The 20,834-nt window shown below is 34.4% G+C and overlaps 1 protein-coding gene across 1 annotated transcript in view; it reads left to right on the forward strand.

The window, feature by feature from the left end:
• Window positions 1-20,834, forward strand: part of LOC136026440 (runt-related transcription factor 1-like) — a 70,211-nt gene that overhangs the window by 24,530 nt on the left and 24,847 nt on the right. The window contains exon 2 of the mRNA XM_065703035.1: window positions 10,436-10,549. Within this exon, the coding sequence (XP_065559107.1) occupies window positions 10,436-10,549 (114 nt within the window). The remainder of the gene's footprint in view (window positions 1-10,435; window positions 10,550-20,834) is intronic.

Below are 20,834 nucleotides of genomic sequence, written 5' to 3' on the forward strand. Positions count from 1 at the left end.
AGTGCTTACATATAGTAATGGTTATTTGGAAGTGTACAGACGTTTTCAGGAGGATTTTTTGGTTTGAGAGGGGGGGGGTGAAAAGAGGGGGATATGTTAGGGGAACTTTCCTTGGAGGAATGTATCATGGGGGAAGAAAATTTCCATGAAGAGAGCGCAGAATTTTCTAGCATTAGATATCTTTCGTAGGTCCGCTCCTCTCTCTGGGGATATTCTCGAAGTAGAAAAATCTTTGGATTTGTTAGTTTGTCTACAGTCCGCTGTGAGAGCATTAGGATTAAAAAATAGATGGATTTATAAAACATAAAATCATGCACAATCTTATGATTATGGGAAAGTGTCTGAATCTAAATGGTCGTCTTCAAAGGTTGTCTGTTCAAAAGAAAATATTTTCTCAAAGAATCCTTGATGATATTAAGAAAGATGAATCTCCGACTTTGATTGATGCTTATGAGTCATAGGTCACCGTATTTACTCACTTTATTGATCTACTAATCGAAACAATTCAAATGACATTGTGGATTTGCTATTGAACATAACCTTAGAAAGTCAATGATGATTTTAAGACTCTATCCAAATCATGTTTCATGATAACAGTAAATAAATTGACAATTTAGAAGATCTTCTTCAAACAAATTTGGTTGAATTGTGATGTCACTTGATCTCTCTCTAGAGCTAAAAAAAACCCTCTATTTATCAATCGTAAGTCAATTTCATTTTGGTGGTGAACAGTCAATACTGAATTTTTTTTGCATATCCACTATACATGTATACGCTGGGCAGCTGATCATCCTGTGAGAATTGTGCAATCGTAGACGATTATAATGAAATGTGTAGTCTGAAAAGTGCAATCAGTGTAAATTTCATAGAGGATACGCAGTAGAAATTAAAGACTGTAATTTATGTCTTGAAGTGTTTCGTGACTCTCAGACTAAAGGTTTTCTATGCTCCAATTGCCACTATGATAAATACGATCCATGGGAAAATACTTATCTTTTTTGATCGGAAAAAACCCTAAGCGTGATTATAGTTTATTTCTAAGACACTATTAACGTCATAATTTTAACTTGTTTTGGGAGGAAGAATCAGGTCTACGATTCGACGGTTCGAATAACTAAAGAACCCGGTTTCTACGTCATCGATGTAAAGACAATGACTACTATGTTTATAAACCTACTAATTTTTATTTGGCTGTTACAGAAAGTGGTTCTCCATTTGAAAACACTGCATTTGCCATTTCTTTAAGGAAGCAAATTGAAACATGTAAATTTTACAATATAAATGAAAAAGTATCATTGACTTAACCAAGCGAAACGATAGGAGTGAATTTACATTGTACTGTAGAAAATGTGACCCTGAATTTGCACATTAAGATCCATATACAGTGACTTCAACTGATCTGCCACCAGTGGTTGTTCTCTACAGCTTTCTATACATAGAAGAAGAAATCTAAAGACGATAAACAAAAAGTCATTTTCTATGTATATACATTTTTATTAATAAGTAAATTTACAAATATTTTTACAACATTTTATTCGTAGGGTACTGAAATAAATATTATACAGGTATGATAATGTATTTTCCACTAGGAAGTCATTCTAGTGAGGATTGTCTACGTAGATGTTGAGAAATTCATTGTAAGTATAGACATCGAAAAACTAACTATAATTGTGTACGAAAATCACAGCTTTTAGTCGATGAATCCTGTACTCTCTTCTGGTTTGAATAATAGTTCTCCCGCTCTTTTTAATAAGGTTATCGATGTGTGGAGTGTAGAATGCATTTGGTAGGCCAATAGGACCAGAAATTCTATGTTCTTCACTGTTTGAAAGATGCACAGCCATGACCGGTTCTTATGCTTGATGGACTGCTAGTAGCAATAATAAGGGTATTATCAACACTTCGAATTTTTCCAAAGAAATCCAAAGGTATACAATAAGATATGTATTTTGGACATGTACGGATCCATATTAAATACACTGATTATTTGATTTGTGTTCATCGTGTGGGGTCTAGTAGAACACTGCCCTCAGGAGTGATTTCCCAGTAAGCTTCAAATTGATTTAACGAGAATAATGTAATACTCTCAGCTAATGGCTTGGCAAAGATACATTCTATACTTACACTCCCCGTTCGTACAATACTCATATTTTGAGTGCCAGGCATGTCCAGTACAATGATACCATGAGTTTTGCAAACATTGTATCAGTTATAGCATTCTCAAATAGTTGTAAATCTCGATCTAGAGATTGCAATTTCAACTACTACGGTATCCTATAGGATTTATCAAAGAAAAAATGGTAGATAAATTCCATTTACTTTACACATAAGAGAAGAAAGTCAAAACATTTCAAATTTGCGTGGAGAGTTTGTCCACGATCCTATAACACTAGCACTTTTTACAAATCTCAATGTCGGTTTTAAATGAATTTCACCTTTTATAAATGAAGAGTCAGTGAAGGTGCGTGAACTTGTGGCAATATTTCGCTGATTTGTGACTGTATGAGGAACAAGTACTTTCGTATTTTTTCCACTAGCTCTCAGTTTTTCTGCCATCAAAGCAAAAATCTCATAATCTATTGCTTGCTTAAATGAAGTATTGCCGAAAGTGAGAGAACCGCTTCATTGGGGGCTGAACATTTACCTTTCGCAAAATATAATTGGATGGAACAGGCGTTAATTTTACGGCCACCTTAATGTTCGGTGGTAGCCATTGGGGTACATTAAATATCTCGTGATCTATTTTCCCCACTAAATGCAATTTACTAATGGTCTCCTCTCTATGTGCATTTGTAGTGCCAGCGTCTGCCCTATATTCATATTCATTGGCTGAACCCATCAATTCCTTAAATGACTTTGGTGCCATCAACAAGAATTGTATGTAGCTCGTTTAATTTAAGAGATTGTTGCTATTGCTCACCAATGTTCCATTTATATAGAAACTGACATGTCGAAATAGATTATTCAATACACAATTTTCATAAGATATTCCATCAGTAAGACTCTGTATTTTATTGTCAGAATTCTTGACTACCACATGTAAATTTATAAATGTGGAAGCAAAATCCACGCGAATAATCTTCATTTGAGTAAATTTGAAAATGAATTATTTCAAATAGCGGTTGTAAAATCGTGTAGTAGAGAGGATGCAATATCTGTGGCAGCCGATGCGATGCATTTTTAGCCAAGGATAGTGCGGAGCGTAACAGTTTATCAAACCAACTGCCAAGACCATAGCCCGACATTGACGAACGACTTTTGTAAGAATTGATTCCATGACCCATTTATCTTTGACCAAGAATAGCAACATATAAAGCAATATCAGGACAAATGAATTCTTTATATGTTAGACATCTTGCCATTAAACGGTTCAAAAATGCTAAGTAATCAGGAATAAACCTTTTGTTATTGCTAAGGGATCATTTAATTCAGTCCTTAATTTTTGGAAATATTTATAACTGGAAAAGTTCAAAATAGGAAGTATTTACGGGGATATAATGAAGATGATTTATATAGTAATGATGAATATGACCTTGACTGGTTTTGTTTAAGTACAAGTAGAAGGGTAACTTTTGATGTTTCAACGAATGAAGCGTAAAGAAATATACAACTGTCTGAGGCGAAGCCAGGTGTATGGTCTACGAAAATGACACAACCCATGCCACTAGGGCTTCCAGAACTTCTTCCATTGATTATATTATATTTTAAACCAAGAACACCTCTCAGTCTATCGTTGAGAATAACCTTTTCATTGTCAATGGGAGAACTAATTAGATCTTGCCCGCTTCACTGAATAATTGAATTAAAAGGCACATTTTTACGAGTGGAGATTCTTCCATTGATAACACGAGAAGCATCATTCATGCTACCAAATTTCTAGTATGGTAATTTGACGAAGTGATATTTACTCCAGTTCATCGATTCTATCTAATGCTCGGTAACGAGTTGCCAATCAAGTGGTCTAACTTTTATTTCATATGTATGATTTTTCTCAAGATATCACATCTATTTTTAAGAAAATAATTGACAATATAAAATTCATACTCGCCATCAAATTTGACAGTGGGAGATAGTTTTGCCCAAAAATAACTTGTTTTATTCAAATCATTGTAAAATGGATCAGAGACATTGGACATGTTCAAAAGTTACGTTACAAACTCATAAGTTTATTAATCCATATTCACAAACAAATAAATAAATTACTTTTGCACTGAAGAAAACAAATGAGGGTTTGCGATCACATGAAAAATATATGCCATTAATATCTCATAGAAATAATTATGCATTGTATATGTTTTTCAACTGCTACCTAAGATTCAGAATCAGTTTTATCCTAGCCAACAAACAAGCAATTGTCTCTCACCCATGTATAGGGCTACCGACATTGAGATTTGTAAAAAGTGCTAGTGTTATAGGATCGTGGACAAACTCTCCACGCAAATTTGAAATGTTTTGACTTTCTTCTCTTATGTGTAAAGTAAATGGAATTTATCTACCATTTTTTCTTTGATAAATCCTATAGGATACCGTAGTAGTTGAAATTGCAATCTCTAGATCGAGATTTACAACTATTTGAGAATGCTATAACTGATACAATGTTTGCAAAACTCATGGTATCATTGTACTGGACATGCCTGGCACTCAAAATATGAGTATTGTACGAACGGGGAGTGTAAGTATAGAATGTATCTTTGCCAAGCCATTAGCTGAGAGTATTACATTATTCTCCTTAAATCAATTTGAAGCTTACTGGGAAATCACTCCTGAGGGCAGTTTTCTACTAGGCCCCACACGATGAACACAAATCAAATAATCAGCGTATTTAATATGGATCCGTACATGTCCAAAATACATATCTTATTGTATACCTTTGGATTTCTTTGGAAAAATTCGAAGTGTTGATAATACCCTTATTATTGCTACTAGCAGTCCATCAAGCATAAGAACCGGTCATGGCTGTGCATCTTTCAAACAGTGAAGAACATAGAATTTCTGGTCCTATTGGCCTACCAAATGCATTCTACACTCCACACATCGATAACCTTATTAAAAAGAGCGGGAGAACTATTATTCAAACCAGAAGAGAGTACAGGATTCATCGACTAAAAGCTGTGATTTTCATACACAATTATAGTTAGTTTTTCGATGTCTATACTTACAATGAATTTCTCAACATCTACGTAGACAATCCTCACTAGAATGACTTCCTAGTGGAAAATACATTATCATACCTGTATAATATTTATTTCAGTACCCTACGAATAAAATGTTGTAAAAATATTTGTAAATTTACTTATTAATAAAAATGTATATACATAGAAAATGACTTTTTGTTTATCGTCTTTAGATTTCTTCTTCTATGTATAGAAAGCTGTAGAGAACAACCACTGGTGGCAGATCATTTGAAGTCACTGTATATGGATCTTAATGTGCAAATTCAGGGTTACATTTTCTACAGTACAATGTAAATTCACTCCTATCGTTTCGCTTGGTTAAGTCAATGATACTTTTTCATTTATATTGTAAAATTTACATGTTTCAATTTGCTTCCTTAAAGAAATGGCAAATGCAGTGTTTTCAAATGGAGAACCACTTTCTGTAACAGCCAAATAAAAATTAGTAGGTTTATAAACATAGTAGTCATTGTCTTTACATCGATGACGTAGAAACCGGGTTCTTTAGTTATTCGAACAGTCGAATCGTAGACCTGATTCTTCCTCCCAAAACAAGTTAAAATTATGACGTTAATAGTGTCTTAGAAATAAACTATAATCACGCTTAGGGTTTTTTCCGATCAAAAAAGATAAGTATTTTCCCATGGATCGTATTTATCATAGTGGCAATTGGAGCATAGAAAACCTTTAGTCTGAGAGTCACGAAACACTTCAAGACATAAATTACAGTCTTTAATTTCTACTGCGTATCCTCTATGAAATTTACACTGATTGCACTTTTCAGACTACACATTTCATTATAATCGTCTTCGATTGCACAATTCTCACAGGATGATCAGCTGCCCAGCGTATACATGTATAGTGGATATGCAAAAAAAATTCAGTATTGACTGTTCACCACCAAAATGAAATTGACTTACGATTGATAAATAGAGGGTTTTTTTAGCTCTAGAGAGAGATCAAGTGACATCACAATTCAACCAAATTTGTTTGAAGAAGATCTTCTAAATTGTCAATTTATTTACTGTTATCATGAAACATGATTTGGATAGAGTCTTAAAATCATCATTGACTTTCTAAGGTTATGTTCAATAGCAAATCCACAATGTCATTTGAATTGTTTCGATTAGTAGATCAATAAAGTGAGTAAATACGGTGACATATGACTCATAAGCATCAATCAAAGTCGGAGATTCATCTTTCTTAATATCATCAAGGATTCTTTGAGAAAATATTTTCTTTTGAACAGACAACCTTTGAAGACGACCATTTAGATTCAGACACTTTCCCATAATCATAAGATTGTGCATGATTTTATGTTTTATAAATCCATCTATTTTTTAATCCTAATGCTCTCACAGCGGACTGTAGACTAACTAACAAATCCAAAGATTTTTCTACTTCGAGAATATCCCCAGAGAGAGGAGCGGACCTACGAAAGATATCTAACAAGAAAAACATTTTCGATTTAGAAACATATTTATTTCATAATTACAACAATTTATCAATCATTTTTCAATTACTGATTTCAATTATTGTCATGAATATATTTCATTATTGCATCTAAAGCAGCTTTAAGTCAATGGATATGCACTATATTAAGTTTTGCGGTAAAACATAACTTCAGCCCTAATTTTTTTTTGGTCAATGATATCACACATCTTTCATACTTCTCATCCCATTAAAGGTTTAGTCGGGATCTTCTTGCAATTTCTGCAGCTACTTTTCGTACTCTTGTCTTTGTATCATTGCTGATGTTGCCAGCTCCACTTTCAACTTACAATAGTGTGAATAAACTACTCATTTTTGCTCGTATGTCTTATCAAATAAAAACTTGAGGAAAAAGAATATGTTCAAACTGTTCTCTCTCTTAATTATACTTTCTTACTAGTATAAAATACATTGAAAATTCAGCCTAATGTTGGATCTGGTTGCTATGGATGGTTGATAGGCCCTCATGGCTATATGCAAATAAGATTGTCATGGAAGCATGGAAATGAGCTTTACACTCGGTCGTACAGACATTCTGGTTGCTTGGGAAGGTCAATGATCAGATCGGGCGTTAACGCCCGATCTGATCATTGACGCCCAATTAATATATACTATTTTAGCAAAAAAGCTATCTAAAAATTTCAAATTCATCTTGGGAAAAGGGTGTGTGTGGGAGCTAGCTGCCCTCTGATCAGTTTTGACTTTTAAAAGGGAACTAGAACTTACGATTTCTAATCAAATAAGTCTCCTCCAAAGTTTATGTAACCACCCAATGCATAAAGACTGTATATGCCTCTGGGACATAGCTTACTACACTTCTCCCAGGATTCTTGGGGGTAGTGTAAACTCTGTATTTTTGTTATATGATCTTTGGTTTATTTTGAACAAAATGAATGTCTTCGAATTTCGGTCAGTTTGGCAAATGAGGATGTGTATAGGGGGGACTAGTTGCCACCCACTCACTTTTGACTTTTAAAAAGTTAGCTAGAACTTTCAATTCATAATCAAATAGCCTCCTCTAAAGTTTATAAGACCACCTCTTCTATCAGAACCTTGTATGTCCCGGGGCATAACTAAAAAACCCTTCCCCGGGGCTCTGGGGGGTTATGTTGAAGCCTAAGTTTTGTTGTCTGATTGTTGGAATATTCTGAACAAAATGATTATTTCCAAATGTTGGTCGCATGTATTTGCGGAAAACAGGGCGTGGGGGGGGAGTAGTCGCCACACGATCACTTTTGACTCTTGAAAAGGGAGCTAGAACTTTTAGTTTCCAATCAAAAGATTTCTGTCTGAAGGAAATACGACAACCCCTTGGATAAAAACCTAACATGCCATCAGGGCATAGCATACAATACCCACCTCCGAGCTCTGGGGGTTGTGTCAACCCCGGTGTTTTTGTTATCTGATAATTGAACTATTCTGATTAAAATGGTGACCTCAAAATCTTGATCAGACGCATCTGGGGGAAAAGACTTGGGGAGGGGGATTATTTGCCCTCCATTCAGTTTTGACTCTTAAAAAGGACACTAGAACTTCTGGCTTCCAATTGAATGATCGCTCTCTGAAGTTTTACCACTATATCTTCCATAGAAACCGTGTTTTCCCTCAAGGCATAACCTACAACACTTGCTCCTTAGCTCAGGGGGATTTTGTCGGCTATAGAACCTTTGTTATCTGAGATTTAAAATATTTTTCACAAAATGGCTATCCCAAAATTTCTATCATATACATTTGGAAAGAAAAGGTCATTGGGGGCTATTTGCCCTTCGATCGCTTTTGACTCTTAAAAAGGGCACTAGAACTTCCAATTTTTAATCGAATGAGCCCTCTATGAAGTTTATATGAAGTGCACTTCCATATGAAGTGTCTCTGGGGGGGATGAATAAATAAGAAAACATCATAGCCTTATGGTTTTTACTATAGGCAACGCTATAGTGTCGCCTCTGATAGTATTAAGAAAAAGACTATTAAATAGACAAAAAGTCAATATGCTGACAGCATTCAAACATATCCTTGGACGAGTTAGGAGCATCTCTTGTAAACTTAGCCATATGAATATCTGTCTTTCAAGCAAATAAATATTTTCTTCAATGTGGGTACTGGCAAGAAAGGACAGCGGGGGCAGGGGGAGGCTGAAAATTGACTCTCCCCCCATATTGAATTCTTATTCAAAAGGTGCGAAAAATCGTAATATTTAGAAATGAAAAACTCAGCGCTTGTTGATGGTTAAAAAATACGGCACTTGTTGAGGATTGACGGCCTCGAAAAATGTATCTTCAAACCTTCATCTTTCCTTCTAGTAAAATTTGTTGCAGGCTTGCCACCTTGTGTCAAACTTTATGTAAGCCTCCCTGTCCTCTGGCAACTGTTTTCTTAGTATGCAGACTTTATTCAGTGGAAGACCAATGGATTTCGTCTGATACTAATCATACTATAGCTTTTAATTCCTATATCTGCAGTCGGAATTTCGTTCGTATCAAACAGTCTGGAACATCATTTTTTCCTTTTAAAATAAAATAAAGAAACCACGAAGATTGGCTACCCAAAAGCCTGGATGCTTAGAAAAAAATGCTTAAATTCCAGTGGGATAGCTTGACGATTCTCTGTTAGTGTCAACCTTCATGGTTTCATACAGGGAAGACAAAAATATAACTGCTTGGATAGCCAAATTTAAATTGACCCAACTCTTTTCTTGCCAAAATACCGTTTAAAATTGTGTTGTCCTGTGTAGCAAAATTTCTATGCCCCCTCCTCCACACACGTGCCTCTGATGTTAAACAATTGATGATTTAAAGAGTGTTTTTTCTAAAAGGTTAGGAACTTACAAAAAAGTTCGTTCTGTCGTGTTTAGTTGCCCTAGGAATTGTGCAAGTTCATTGCATTGTGCAAGTGTCTAACTGGGATGTCTATGATTTCAGCTTCATTTCGGGAGCAGTCAGTTTTTTGTGACAATTGAGAGCATTTTTTCTTTCTTCTTCTTTTTAGAACGATTGAAAGACTAATGGGATTAAAAGGAGCAAGTCAACTCCTCCAAAAGAAGATTCAACAGCTATTGCAATCTCATGATGACTAGTGGCATACCAGATGCTTAAATTGCCTGACACTATTAATTTAGAAATTAGGAAGAAACTAAATTAAGCCGCCACCAAAAGTGACAGTCACAGTGAAAAATGGGAATCTGACAATTTTCTTTGCATTTTTGGTATTACTTTTGCGTTTTAGTGTTGTACCGAGACATACTTTAAAAAATTTCAGGATTTTAACATTCTTTATATACAGCTACGTATTCACCCACTTCAAATTGCACATTAAGTGTGAAATTGTGTAAACATTTATAAGAATGTAGTACCTATTTTTACACAAAGACCTTATTTTACTTTTATTCTCCAGTGAAAAAGTTAAACAGACATACTTAAAAAAATTTCAAGATTTTAACATTCTTTATATACAGCTACGTATTCACCCACTTCAAATTGCACATTAAGTGTGAAATTGTGTAAACATTTATAAGAATGTAGTACCTATTTTTACACAAAGACCTTATTTTACTTTTATTCTCCAGTGAAAAAGTTAAACAGACATACTTAAAAAAATTTCAGGATTTTAACATTCTTTATATACAGCTACGTATTCACCCACTTCAAATTGCACAAAGAGTGTAGTACCTATTTTTACACAAAGACCTTATTTTACTTTTATTCTCCAGTGAAAAAGTTCTGGGTATGGTATTTACAAAATGTATTAGTTGACAGCAGCTTCCGTGATTTTAGGTAAAAGCTTCAGTCTTACAATTACTATTGGGACAACTCCACCACAAGTTGCAACGTACACAAAAGCTATCAAAGTTACTGTAGATGGTCCGAGAGAACCCAGAAGTAAAACAAGTATGTATAATTTTTACACTTGGGATCAAACTCGGATCAATTGTTAATGGCTTATATACTTATATACTGATACACTCTGGTTTCAAATTCGGAGTAAATAAATAAATCACAAGATTGTTATTTTTTTGTGAACCTGTTTTTTAATACTTTGTAAAGCTACAATTAAAATTAACTACACTAATGCAACTTTTGTTTAGATCGTGAAATTTCTTAATCGTTAACAAAATCGAACTTTTCAATGATTTTTAATCATTAAAATTGATTTTTTAATCATTAAAGAATTGAACTTTTCAGTGATTACTATACAAATATGAAGAAGTTGGGACGTATGTCTTTCCGTTTTCCTTATTATTGTACTTCGGTTAGTTACTTATGTGGGCTTTTAAATATTTTCTAAATTAGGTGGAAGTGCTTCTTTAACCAGTTTTCATTGATTTTATTTAAATTATTTACTGAAAATGAAACTAAACTCAACACATAAAGTAAATAGAGTAAACGAACAAAACCTATTTGAATATTTCGGCCCTATATCTAAGCTAAACATATCGAAAGTAAACAAACAAAAATTGCTGTCTTTACTATTAGTATTAATCACAGTATTTTCGTTCGCCCTAATGTCCTGGGTTGATCCTGCCAGTTTTAAATTTAAGATAAGATTAATAATATGGTTTTCTTACCATTATGCGAATACCATGTCAACCTTATGGGCTATATCATGACAAAATTACGTATTGATTGCGACAAGGTGGTTATACTTACAAGACTGTAGTAGACTATTAGAGTTGTTACTTTTTTTCCCTACGCCAAATTGGCCTAAGATTCTAATTCTGACATGATAGTATTCGAGCTCAAAACTAGTAGCTGATTGAAAATCAAACTCTTGACTCGGTAACTTATAAGTAAAACTTGAAAACTCACATATTCTATGCTAGAAAACATCAATATTTATCAAACAGTTCGTGGTAACGAACTGTAGTAAGGAGCGACCCGGCTCAATAGTAACCAAAACTCTAAAAAATTGAATTTTGATATCAATAGCTACATCAAAAGAATCGCATTTTAATGCTGATTTTAAATATATAAGTTTCATCAAGTTTAGTCTTACCCATCAAAAGTTACGAGCCTGAGAAAATTTGCCTTATTTGGGAAAATAGGGGGAAACACCCCCTAAAAGTCGTAGGATCTTAACGAAAATGACACCATCAGATTCAGCGTATCAGAGAACCCTACTGTAGAAGTTTCAAGCTCCTAACTACAAAAATATGGAATTTTGTATTTTTTGCCAGAAGACAAATCACGGGTGCGTGTTTATTTGTTTGTTTTTTTTTTTTTTTTTTTTTTTTCTTTTCCCCAGGGGTCATCGTATCGACCAAGTGGTCCTAGAATGTCGCAAGAGGGCTCATTCTAACGGAAATGAAAAGTTCTAGTGCCCTTTTTAAGTGACCAAAAAAATCGGAGGCCATCTAGGCCCCCTCCCTCGCTCATTTTTTTCCCAAATTCAACGGATCAAAATTTTGAGATATCCATTTTGTTCAGCATAGTTGAAAACTATAATAACTATGTCTTTGGGGATGACTTACTCCCCCACAATCCCTGGGGGAGGGGCTGGAAGTTACAAACTTTGACCAGTGTTTACATATAGTAATGGTTATTGGGAAGTGTACAGACGTTTTCAGGGGGATTTTATTTTGTTTGGGGGTGGGGCTGAGGAGAGGGGGCTATGTTGGAGGATCTTTCCTTGGAGGAATCTGTCATGGGGGAAGAAAAATTCAATGACAAGGGCGCAGGATTCTCTAGCATTACTATAAGAAAATAATGAAAAATAAACATGGAAACGTTTTTTCAAATGAAAGGAAGAAGTAGCATTGAAACTTAAAACGAACAGAGATTATTACGCATATGAGGGGTTCTAAAAATACTTTAGCATAAAGAGCGAGGTATTTAGGAGGAGATAAATACCTTGCTCTTTATGCTAAAGTATTTTTAGTAATTTCAACTATTTATTCTACGGCATTTCTGATTCAGGGGTCATTCTTAAAGAATTGGGACAAAACTTAGGATTTAGTGTAAAGAGCGAGGTATTAAGGACGGTACAAACCCCCTCGTATACATAATAAAAATATAAGATTATGAAAGTTTGTTACGTAAGTTAATTCTTAAGTTACGTATATTTTTTACTAATAAAAACGTTCGTTAAAAACTAAAAGTTCTAGTTGCCTTTTTAAGTAACCGAAAAATTGGAGGGCAACTAGGCCTCCTTCTCCACCCCTTATTTCTCAATATCGTCTGATCAAAACTAAGAGAAAACCATTTAGCCAAAAAAAGAATTAATATGCAAATTGCATTTTGATAATTTATGTGCGGAGAGCCAAAACCAAACATGCATTAATTCAAAAACGTTCAGAAATTAAATAAAAAAAAAACTATTTTTTTTAGCTGAAAGTAAGGAGCGACATTAAAACTTAAAACGAACAGAAATTAATCCGTATATGAAATGAGTTGTCCCCTCCGCAATCCCTCGCTCTTTACGCTAAAGTTTGATTCTTTGCCACAATTCTACTTTTTAAAACAATTAAAAGCTTTAGCGTAAAGAGCGAGGGATTGCGGAGGGGACAACTCATTTCATATACGGATTAATTTCTGTTCGTTTTAAGTTTTAATGTCGCTCCTTACTTTCAGCTAAAAAAAATAGTTTTTTTTTTATTTAATCTAATTTGGATCGAGTTGGATATTTAATTGAGTTGGTGAAATCATATGCTACCCTCTGCCTAGCTTGTCATTTTTGGGGATTATTAAGGTGGGCGACTCTGTTTTGTTTTTGGATATTGTTTACATTTTTCTTTTTTGAGTTGGTATTTTTTTCTCCCCTGTTCTTTCCCGGGCATGGAGTCTTATGGGGGAGATTGTCTTGAAGTAATTTTTTGTTTATGAATTTTATTGTAAAAAAAAAACTCAGAACTCAGAACTCAAATAAAGCCCAAATGCTGTGGAAGAATAATCATAAGATATCCGATTTATTTGTCATGACCTAAGGCCCTAAGCCAGAGATTTTGAGTCCCCAGTCCTGAAAACCGAGGAAAATCACGTTTATTAATGTTTTTGCATGAATTTCGTTATTTATTACTAGTTCGATCGTAGACAGATATTTAACGTCTCATTTATAAGCTATTACTTAAATTTACATCTAACTTCTACCCTCGTCTTATATTTATTTTCATGTCTGGAGTCGAAGGGGTGGGAAGCAGAACAAGGTTATCATTTTAACTCCATGGTCAAAAACTCTTGACTAGAGGCTTATAATCTCCCTTTTAAATACTCCTTTCATAGGTAGCACAATAGCACTTCCTAAGAAAAGAACAATCTTGGCAGGTGGCAAATAGCCATTTTGTTCAACGTAGTTGAAAGGTCCAGAAATTATATCTTTGAGGATAAAAAAAACCATAGCCCTCAGGGCAATGGTCGTAAATTATAACCTTAGGGACATATAAGGTTTTTCTTATAGAAAGCATGGTCATATGAATTTTTTAGCGGGGCTCATTTGATTGGTACTGAGAAGCAATAGTGCCCCTTTTAAGAATCATAGGTATTGGAGGGAAGCTACCCTCCCACACACACACATACGACGTATTTTCTCAAAATGCATCAATTAAATCAGGCTTAGGTCGCTGGTTCACCTGTGATTCCAAGCAAATTTAGTCCCCCCCCCTCCTTTTGCATACAAGTCCAGTCAATATTGACAGTCATGAATCAACCCAGAAATCTCGGTCATCCCTAAAGTTCTATGAATATCTACCTTAGTTTTCTCCCAAAATTGATGTTAGGATGATAAAACATCTATCAGCAAGGGAAAATGATATCATTTCTATATTTTTCTGAAAAAGGCTGGAGTATTAAGATCAGACTTTAGAGAAATGTCAATAAGAAGGCCAAACACAAGAAAAACCACCTTTTCCCTTATTGACTGTGAAAAGAAATGCCAGTAATATCTAAAGAACGGCTGATAGCATCAGCCACCACATCGGGCGTGAAATGTTTAGGGACAACTAAATCACAAGATACAATGTGCATCCATTTTTACAAGAAGTCGTATCTGTAATATGTCGAATTCAGCTGAGGAAACTAAATTTAAACTTTCAAGGTATGTTGAGGAATGTTGAAAAAGGCCGAAGAACAACCAGTACCTCTCCCACTCCCTTTTCAGCTGCAATCTCCTCAAAGGCATCTCATCAAAATTCGTTATCTAAACTCACGAAGTTCAAAGACTTTTAACAATGGTGTTTGTTACTCAAAGTTCAAGAAAGGTCTGATTCATCTGAAAAAAAAAAAGAGAAATAAATATTCTTTTTTGGTTTCGGACATCTGATTTTCTTTCTTTTGCGACAATAAAACAGGGCTTTTTTATGAATAATCTTGACAGGTGTTTATACTTTGACTTTAAAAAAACAAATAATTCCGACAAGGTTGAACATGTAAAAATCTAAGCATGTTTGATTGTGAACAAATTCTAAAAATTATCTGAGAGTCAGACTAGTAGGGTTAAAAATAGGATTTGTAGTAAATTCAGCGACACACACAAGGACATTTTGAACAAGTTAAAAAAAAAAGCTGCCTGTTTCCTTATTACTCAGACGCTTAAAACAGCTGAGAGGTAACTGGAACCAAATATTCGCATTATTGTATCATTAGCAATTAAAAAAAGAAAAACGAAAGGAAATTTTCTTTTCTTCCGTTTTTATTTTACAGGGTTTGTAGTATTTTTCTTCATAGATTTTATTTCGGTTAGTTTTTCTGTTTTTTTTTATAAAGGCTTCAAGACATGTTTGATAATGGCAAGTTTTTTATTTTTCATTCCCATCTTCAGAAATCTTAGTCGTTATTAATATATTTTCGTTTTATTTGTGAATGTTTCTTATAATACTCTTAAGGTTTCGAATTAAGGAATCAGATATCGCTGATTGAGATTCCACATCTTGGCTTAGAATTTCGTGGGATACCATACGATAGGAAACGGAGTATTTGAGGCTTTCTTGTATATCAAGTTCGGTTAAAGCCACTGTGAGAAGCCCTTCAATAGCAAAGAAATGAATCTTTGATATTGAATACGTTTGAAAAGAAGGTGTTTCTGTCATAAAGAAAGGATTTCTAAGAAAAAAGTAGAATTAGCAGTGGTAGTTCTAAGAAACAATAGCTTGAATTAAGCAAGCGAAATATTAATTTATCATAATGTTACGAGGGAAAATGCATTTTAGTATGACATTAGAAATCGCTTTGAAATTCAACGAAAAAACATTAGACATTACGAAAAACATGATATTAGAAATCGCTTTGAAATTCAACGAAAAAACAATTTACAAAAATTGAGAAGTTCCACATTCAGTTCTTTTCTTTAATTGAAACTGCAAAAAAATAAAATAAATAAAAAATCAAGTTGTCTATTAAACTCCACAGTATTAGCTTACAAATTAACAAAATAGTGGAATGTACAACACATTTTACTTCACAGGGTCCGAAAAATTTCCGTGATGGTGTTTTTTGGTCATTAGTTTAACTCTCCTATAGACGGATAGTATTTCCTACAATGTTCCATATTTTGTGAACACTTCATGAAAAAGCTAATCATTTCCCAAGGAGAAAAGTGCCAAAAAACTAAGAAACTGCATAAAAACTGGGGCCAGAAAAATCATTTTTTCTTACTCTAAGGCCTAATTTAAATTTAACCTGTATGCCCTTGAAGCACTCAAAATTGAAGAAAGTCGAAGTGCTTTCATCGTTGAAAATTATAATGCAACTGATATCTTACTAGCATTTGATATATTCAATAAAAGTATGGCCCTATATATTGCTAACGCTTTTGATCCTTTTTATTTACTATCCAGTTTGGTGTTTGTTAGTACTTTAAAAAAGCTTCTTATTCCAATTAAAGAGCCCTTGTGTTTCAGGATTCGTTCTTGAAGAATTGGGGCAAAAAGTCAAACTTTAGCGTAAAAGGCGAGAGACTGAGATGGGGTCAGCCTCAACTGCGGAATAATTTCTTTTCGTTTCTGAGTTTTGACATTAATCCTTTTTATCAGTCGAAAAACTTGTTTCGTTTTTTTCCGATTGTTTTTGAAATAATTCCGGGAAATCCTCCTCCCCCTGCTTGGAAACACCCCACGGAAAATTCCTGCCGCGTAAAATCCTCCACGGAAAATTCCTCTCAGGAAAATTTCTTCTAGACATTTTCCCACAGAAAATTTCGTCTGGACAATCCCCCCAGGAAATTTTCTTACTTTCATTTAAAAAAAAAACAATTTTTGTATTCATAATTTTTGTGTTTTTTAAACCATATCGGAAATCCTCCAACCCCTTCTCCCTCGAAAATTTTCCCTAGAAATATCTCCCATTGGCAAGTTTCTCCAGCTGAAAATTCGCAATTGGAGAGTTTTTCCCACGGAAAATGGCCTCCACAGGAAAATTTCCTCCCCCACAGTAAAGTTTCCCCCAGCCAACTCTGTTGAAGCATCCCCACATGTAAACCTGAATCGGCAAAGAGAAAGCAAGACAAATAAAAAGAATTCAACATGTAAATTCTGAAAAATTCCCCCCATAAACCTTCCTTTCCACAAACAATTCTCCCCCCATAGAAAATCCCCCCTCAGAAAAGCATATGCATGTTCCCCAGCAATAAATACTGCATGTAAACAAAGGACAAATTAATGCCCTTTCTCCAGGGTCTTTGGGGGTCATTTTATTCCCTGAGCTATACTTAAAAATTTTGATTGGGTGGTTTTGGAAAAAAAGGGCGTAGGTAGAGGGCTAGTGGCCCTCCAATATTTTTGTTCACTTAAAAAGGGCATTGAAAATCTTAATTTCAGTTTGAAAGAGCCTCTCCCAAACTTCTAGGGCTAATGGCTCAAAACGATCACCCAGGGGAAAAAAAGAAACAAACATGCATGACAGAAGATACAAAATTCCATATCTTTATGGATAGGACCATGAAACTTTTTTAATTATGTTTTCTGATATGCCGAATCTAGTGATGCTATTTTTCTTTAGATTTCTTAATTTTTAGGGATGTTTCTGTCCTTTGTGAAAATCCATCTTTACGTTACTTGGGTTATGTGGGAGGATCTTTCCACGGAGAAATTTATCTTGAGGGAAGAGAATTTCCGGCGCAGGATTTTCTAGCATTATTTAAATAAAAAAAAGAAAATAATTTTTTTTTTTTTCAACTGGAAGTATGGAACAGCTTTAAAATTTAAAACGAACAGAAATTATTACGTATATAAGAGGGCTCGTCTTGTCTCCTCCTCAACACTTCGCTCTTTACGCTAAAGTATTCTTAGCAATTTCGACAATTTATTCTACGGCCTTTGTGATTCAGGGGTCATTCTTAAAGAGTTGGGATAAAATTCAAGCTTTAGCGTAAAGAGTATGGTATTGACGATGGGGTGAACCCTCTAATGTATGTAATAAAAATATACAAATATAGAAGTTCGTTATGTAAGTTACGTATATCTATTACTTATAAAACGTTCGTAAAAAAATAAAAAAAGTTCTAGTTGCCTTTTTAAGTAACCAAAAATTAAAGGGCAACTAGGCCTCCTCCCCCACCCCCTTTTTCTATCAAAATCTTCCGATTTAAACTATGAAAAAGCCATTTAGCCAAAAAAAAAATAATATAAACATTTTGTTTTAATTATTCATGTACGGTGAGCCAAAATCAAATCATACTTTAATTCAAAAGCGTTCAGAAATTAAATAAAAAAAACAAGTTTTTTCATCTGAAAGTAAGGAGCGGAATTAAAACTAAAATCATAAAAGTTATTCTATATATGGAAAGGGTTGTCCCCTTCTCGACACCTCGCTCTTTACGATAAAGTTTTTTTTATTGTTTTAAAAAGTAGAGTCGTGAGGAAGAGTCGAACTTTAGCGTAAAGAGCGAGGCGTCGAGGAGGGGACAACCCCTCCATTAATACACAATAATACATACATCAATATTTTTAATACACATTGAAGCCCTAATGTTCCTCTCTTAAAAATCATGAAATACTGTTAACCTAATAATAGTTGTGCAGAAGGAGCTAAGTGGGTGCGATAGGTGGCTTTGTAAACCTGACCACTAATAAACAAGGATATACTGAGATATATATATATATATATATTAAATAAAAAAAAACTAGTTTTTTTAACTGAAAGTAAGGAGCGACATTAAAACTTAAAACGAACAGAAATTACTCCGTATATGAAATGGGTTTGTCCACTCCGCAGTCCCACGCTCTTTACGCTAAAGTTTGACTCTTTGCCACAATTCTACTTTTTAAAACAACTAAAAACTTTAGCGTAAAGAGCGTGGGACTGCGGAGTGGACAACCCATTTCATATACGGAGTAATTTCTGTTCGTTTTAAGTTTTAATGTCGCTCCTTACTTTCAGTTAAAAAAACTAGTTTTTTTTATTTAATTTCTGAACGTTTTTGAATTAATGCATGTTTGATTTTGGCTCTCCGCATATAAATTATTGAAATGAAATTAGTATATTAATTTTTTTTTGGCTAAATGGCTTTCTCTTAGTTTTGATCAGACGATTTTGAGAAATAAGGGGTGGGGAAGGAGGCCTAGCTGCCCTCCAATTTTTCGGTTACTTAAAAAGGCTACTAGAACTTTTAATATTCAACGAACGTTTTTATTAGTAAAAAATATACGTAACTTAAGAATTAACTTACGTAACAAACTTTTATATTCTTATATTTTTATTATGTGTACGAGGGGGTTTGTTCCCTCGTTAATACCTCGCTCTTTACACTAAATCGTAAGTTTTGTTCCAATTCTTTAAGAATGACCCCTGAATCAAATAGGCCGTAGAATAAATAGTTGAAATCACTAAAAATATTCTAGCATAAAGAGCGAGGTATTTATCTCCTCCTAAATACTTCGCTCTTTATGCTAAAGTATTTTTAGAACCCTTCATATGCGTAATAATCTCTGTTTGTTTTAAATTTCAATGCTATTCCTTACTTTCATTTGAAAAAACGTTTTCATGTTTATTTTTTCATTGTTTCTTTTTATAGCAATGCTAGAAAATCCTGCGCCCTTTTCATTGAATTTTTTTCCCCCATGGCATATTTCTCCAAGGAAAGATCCTCCCACATAGCCCCCTCCCTCAACCCTACCCCCAAAACCAAAAAAAATCCCCCTGAAAACGTCTGTACACTTCCCAATAACCATTATTATATGTAAACACTGGTTGAAGTTTGTAACTTGCAACCCCTCCCCCAGGGACTGTGGGGGAGTAAGTCATCCCCAAAAACATAGTTATTAAGATTTTCGACTATGCCAAACAAAATGGCTATCTCAAAATTTTGATCCGTTGACTTTGGGAAAAAAATGAGCGTGGGAGGGGGCCTAGGTGCCCTCCAATTTTTTTGGTCACTTAAAAAGGGCACTAGAACTTTTCATTTCCGTTAGAATGAGCCCTCTTGCGACATTCTAGGACCACTTGGTCGATACGACGACCCCTGGGAAAAAAATGTAAAATCCAAATGTCTTCTGGCAAAAAATGCAAAATTCCACATTTTTGTAGATAGGAGCTTGAAACTTCTACAGTAGGGTTCTCTGATACGCTGAATCTGATGGTGTCATTTTCGTTAAGATCCTACTACTTTTAAGGGGTGTTTCCCCCTATTTTCCTAAATAAGGCAAATTTTCTCAGGCTCGTAACTTTTGATGGCTAAGACTAAACTTGATGAAACTTATATATTTAAAATCAGCATTAAAATGCGATTCTTTTGATGTAGCTATTTATATCAAAATTCAATTTTTTAGAGTTTTGGTTACTATTGAGCCGGATCGCTCCTTACTACAGTTCGTTACCACGAACTGTTTGATATATATATATATATATATCTATCTATCTATATATATAAAAATAAGTTGTCTGTCTGTGGATGTGTGGATGGATGTGTGGATGGATGTGTCAGGTGACGTCATGTTTCGGCTGACGTCATGAAATTAGTTGCCGTCATTTTTGCTTTGAAGGTGACGTCATTCAAGTTATATAAGACATATGTTCGCCGTCATGTTTCGGCTGACGTCATGAAATTAGCTGCCATCATTTTTGCTTTGAAGGCATCATTTTTGCTTTGAAGGCGTGACGTCATTCAAGTTATATAAGACGGATGTTCGTGTAGAATTCTATTAATGCTTAAGTTTATAATGACTGATGAAGATGCTCAAAGAGTCTATGCCAGAAAACTTGCTGGTGATAGAGAAAGTCAGAAAAGAAAGCGTGCCGAGGAACTACCAGA

The sequence above is a fragment of the Artemia franciscana genome, chromosome 4, assembly GCF_032884065.1.
Source record: "Artemia franciscana chromosome 4, ASM3288406v1, whole genome shotgun sequence".
NCBI classification, from domain to species: domain Eukaryota; kingdom Metazoa; phylum Arthropoda; class Branchiopoda; order Anostraca; family Artemiidae; genus Artemia; species Artemia franciscana.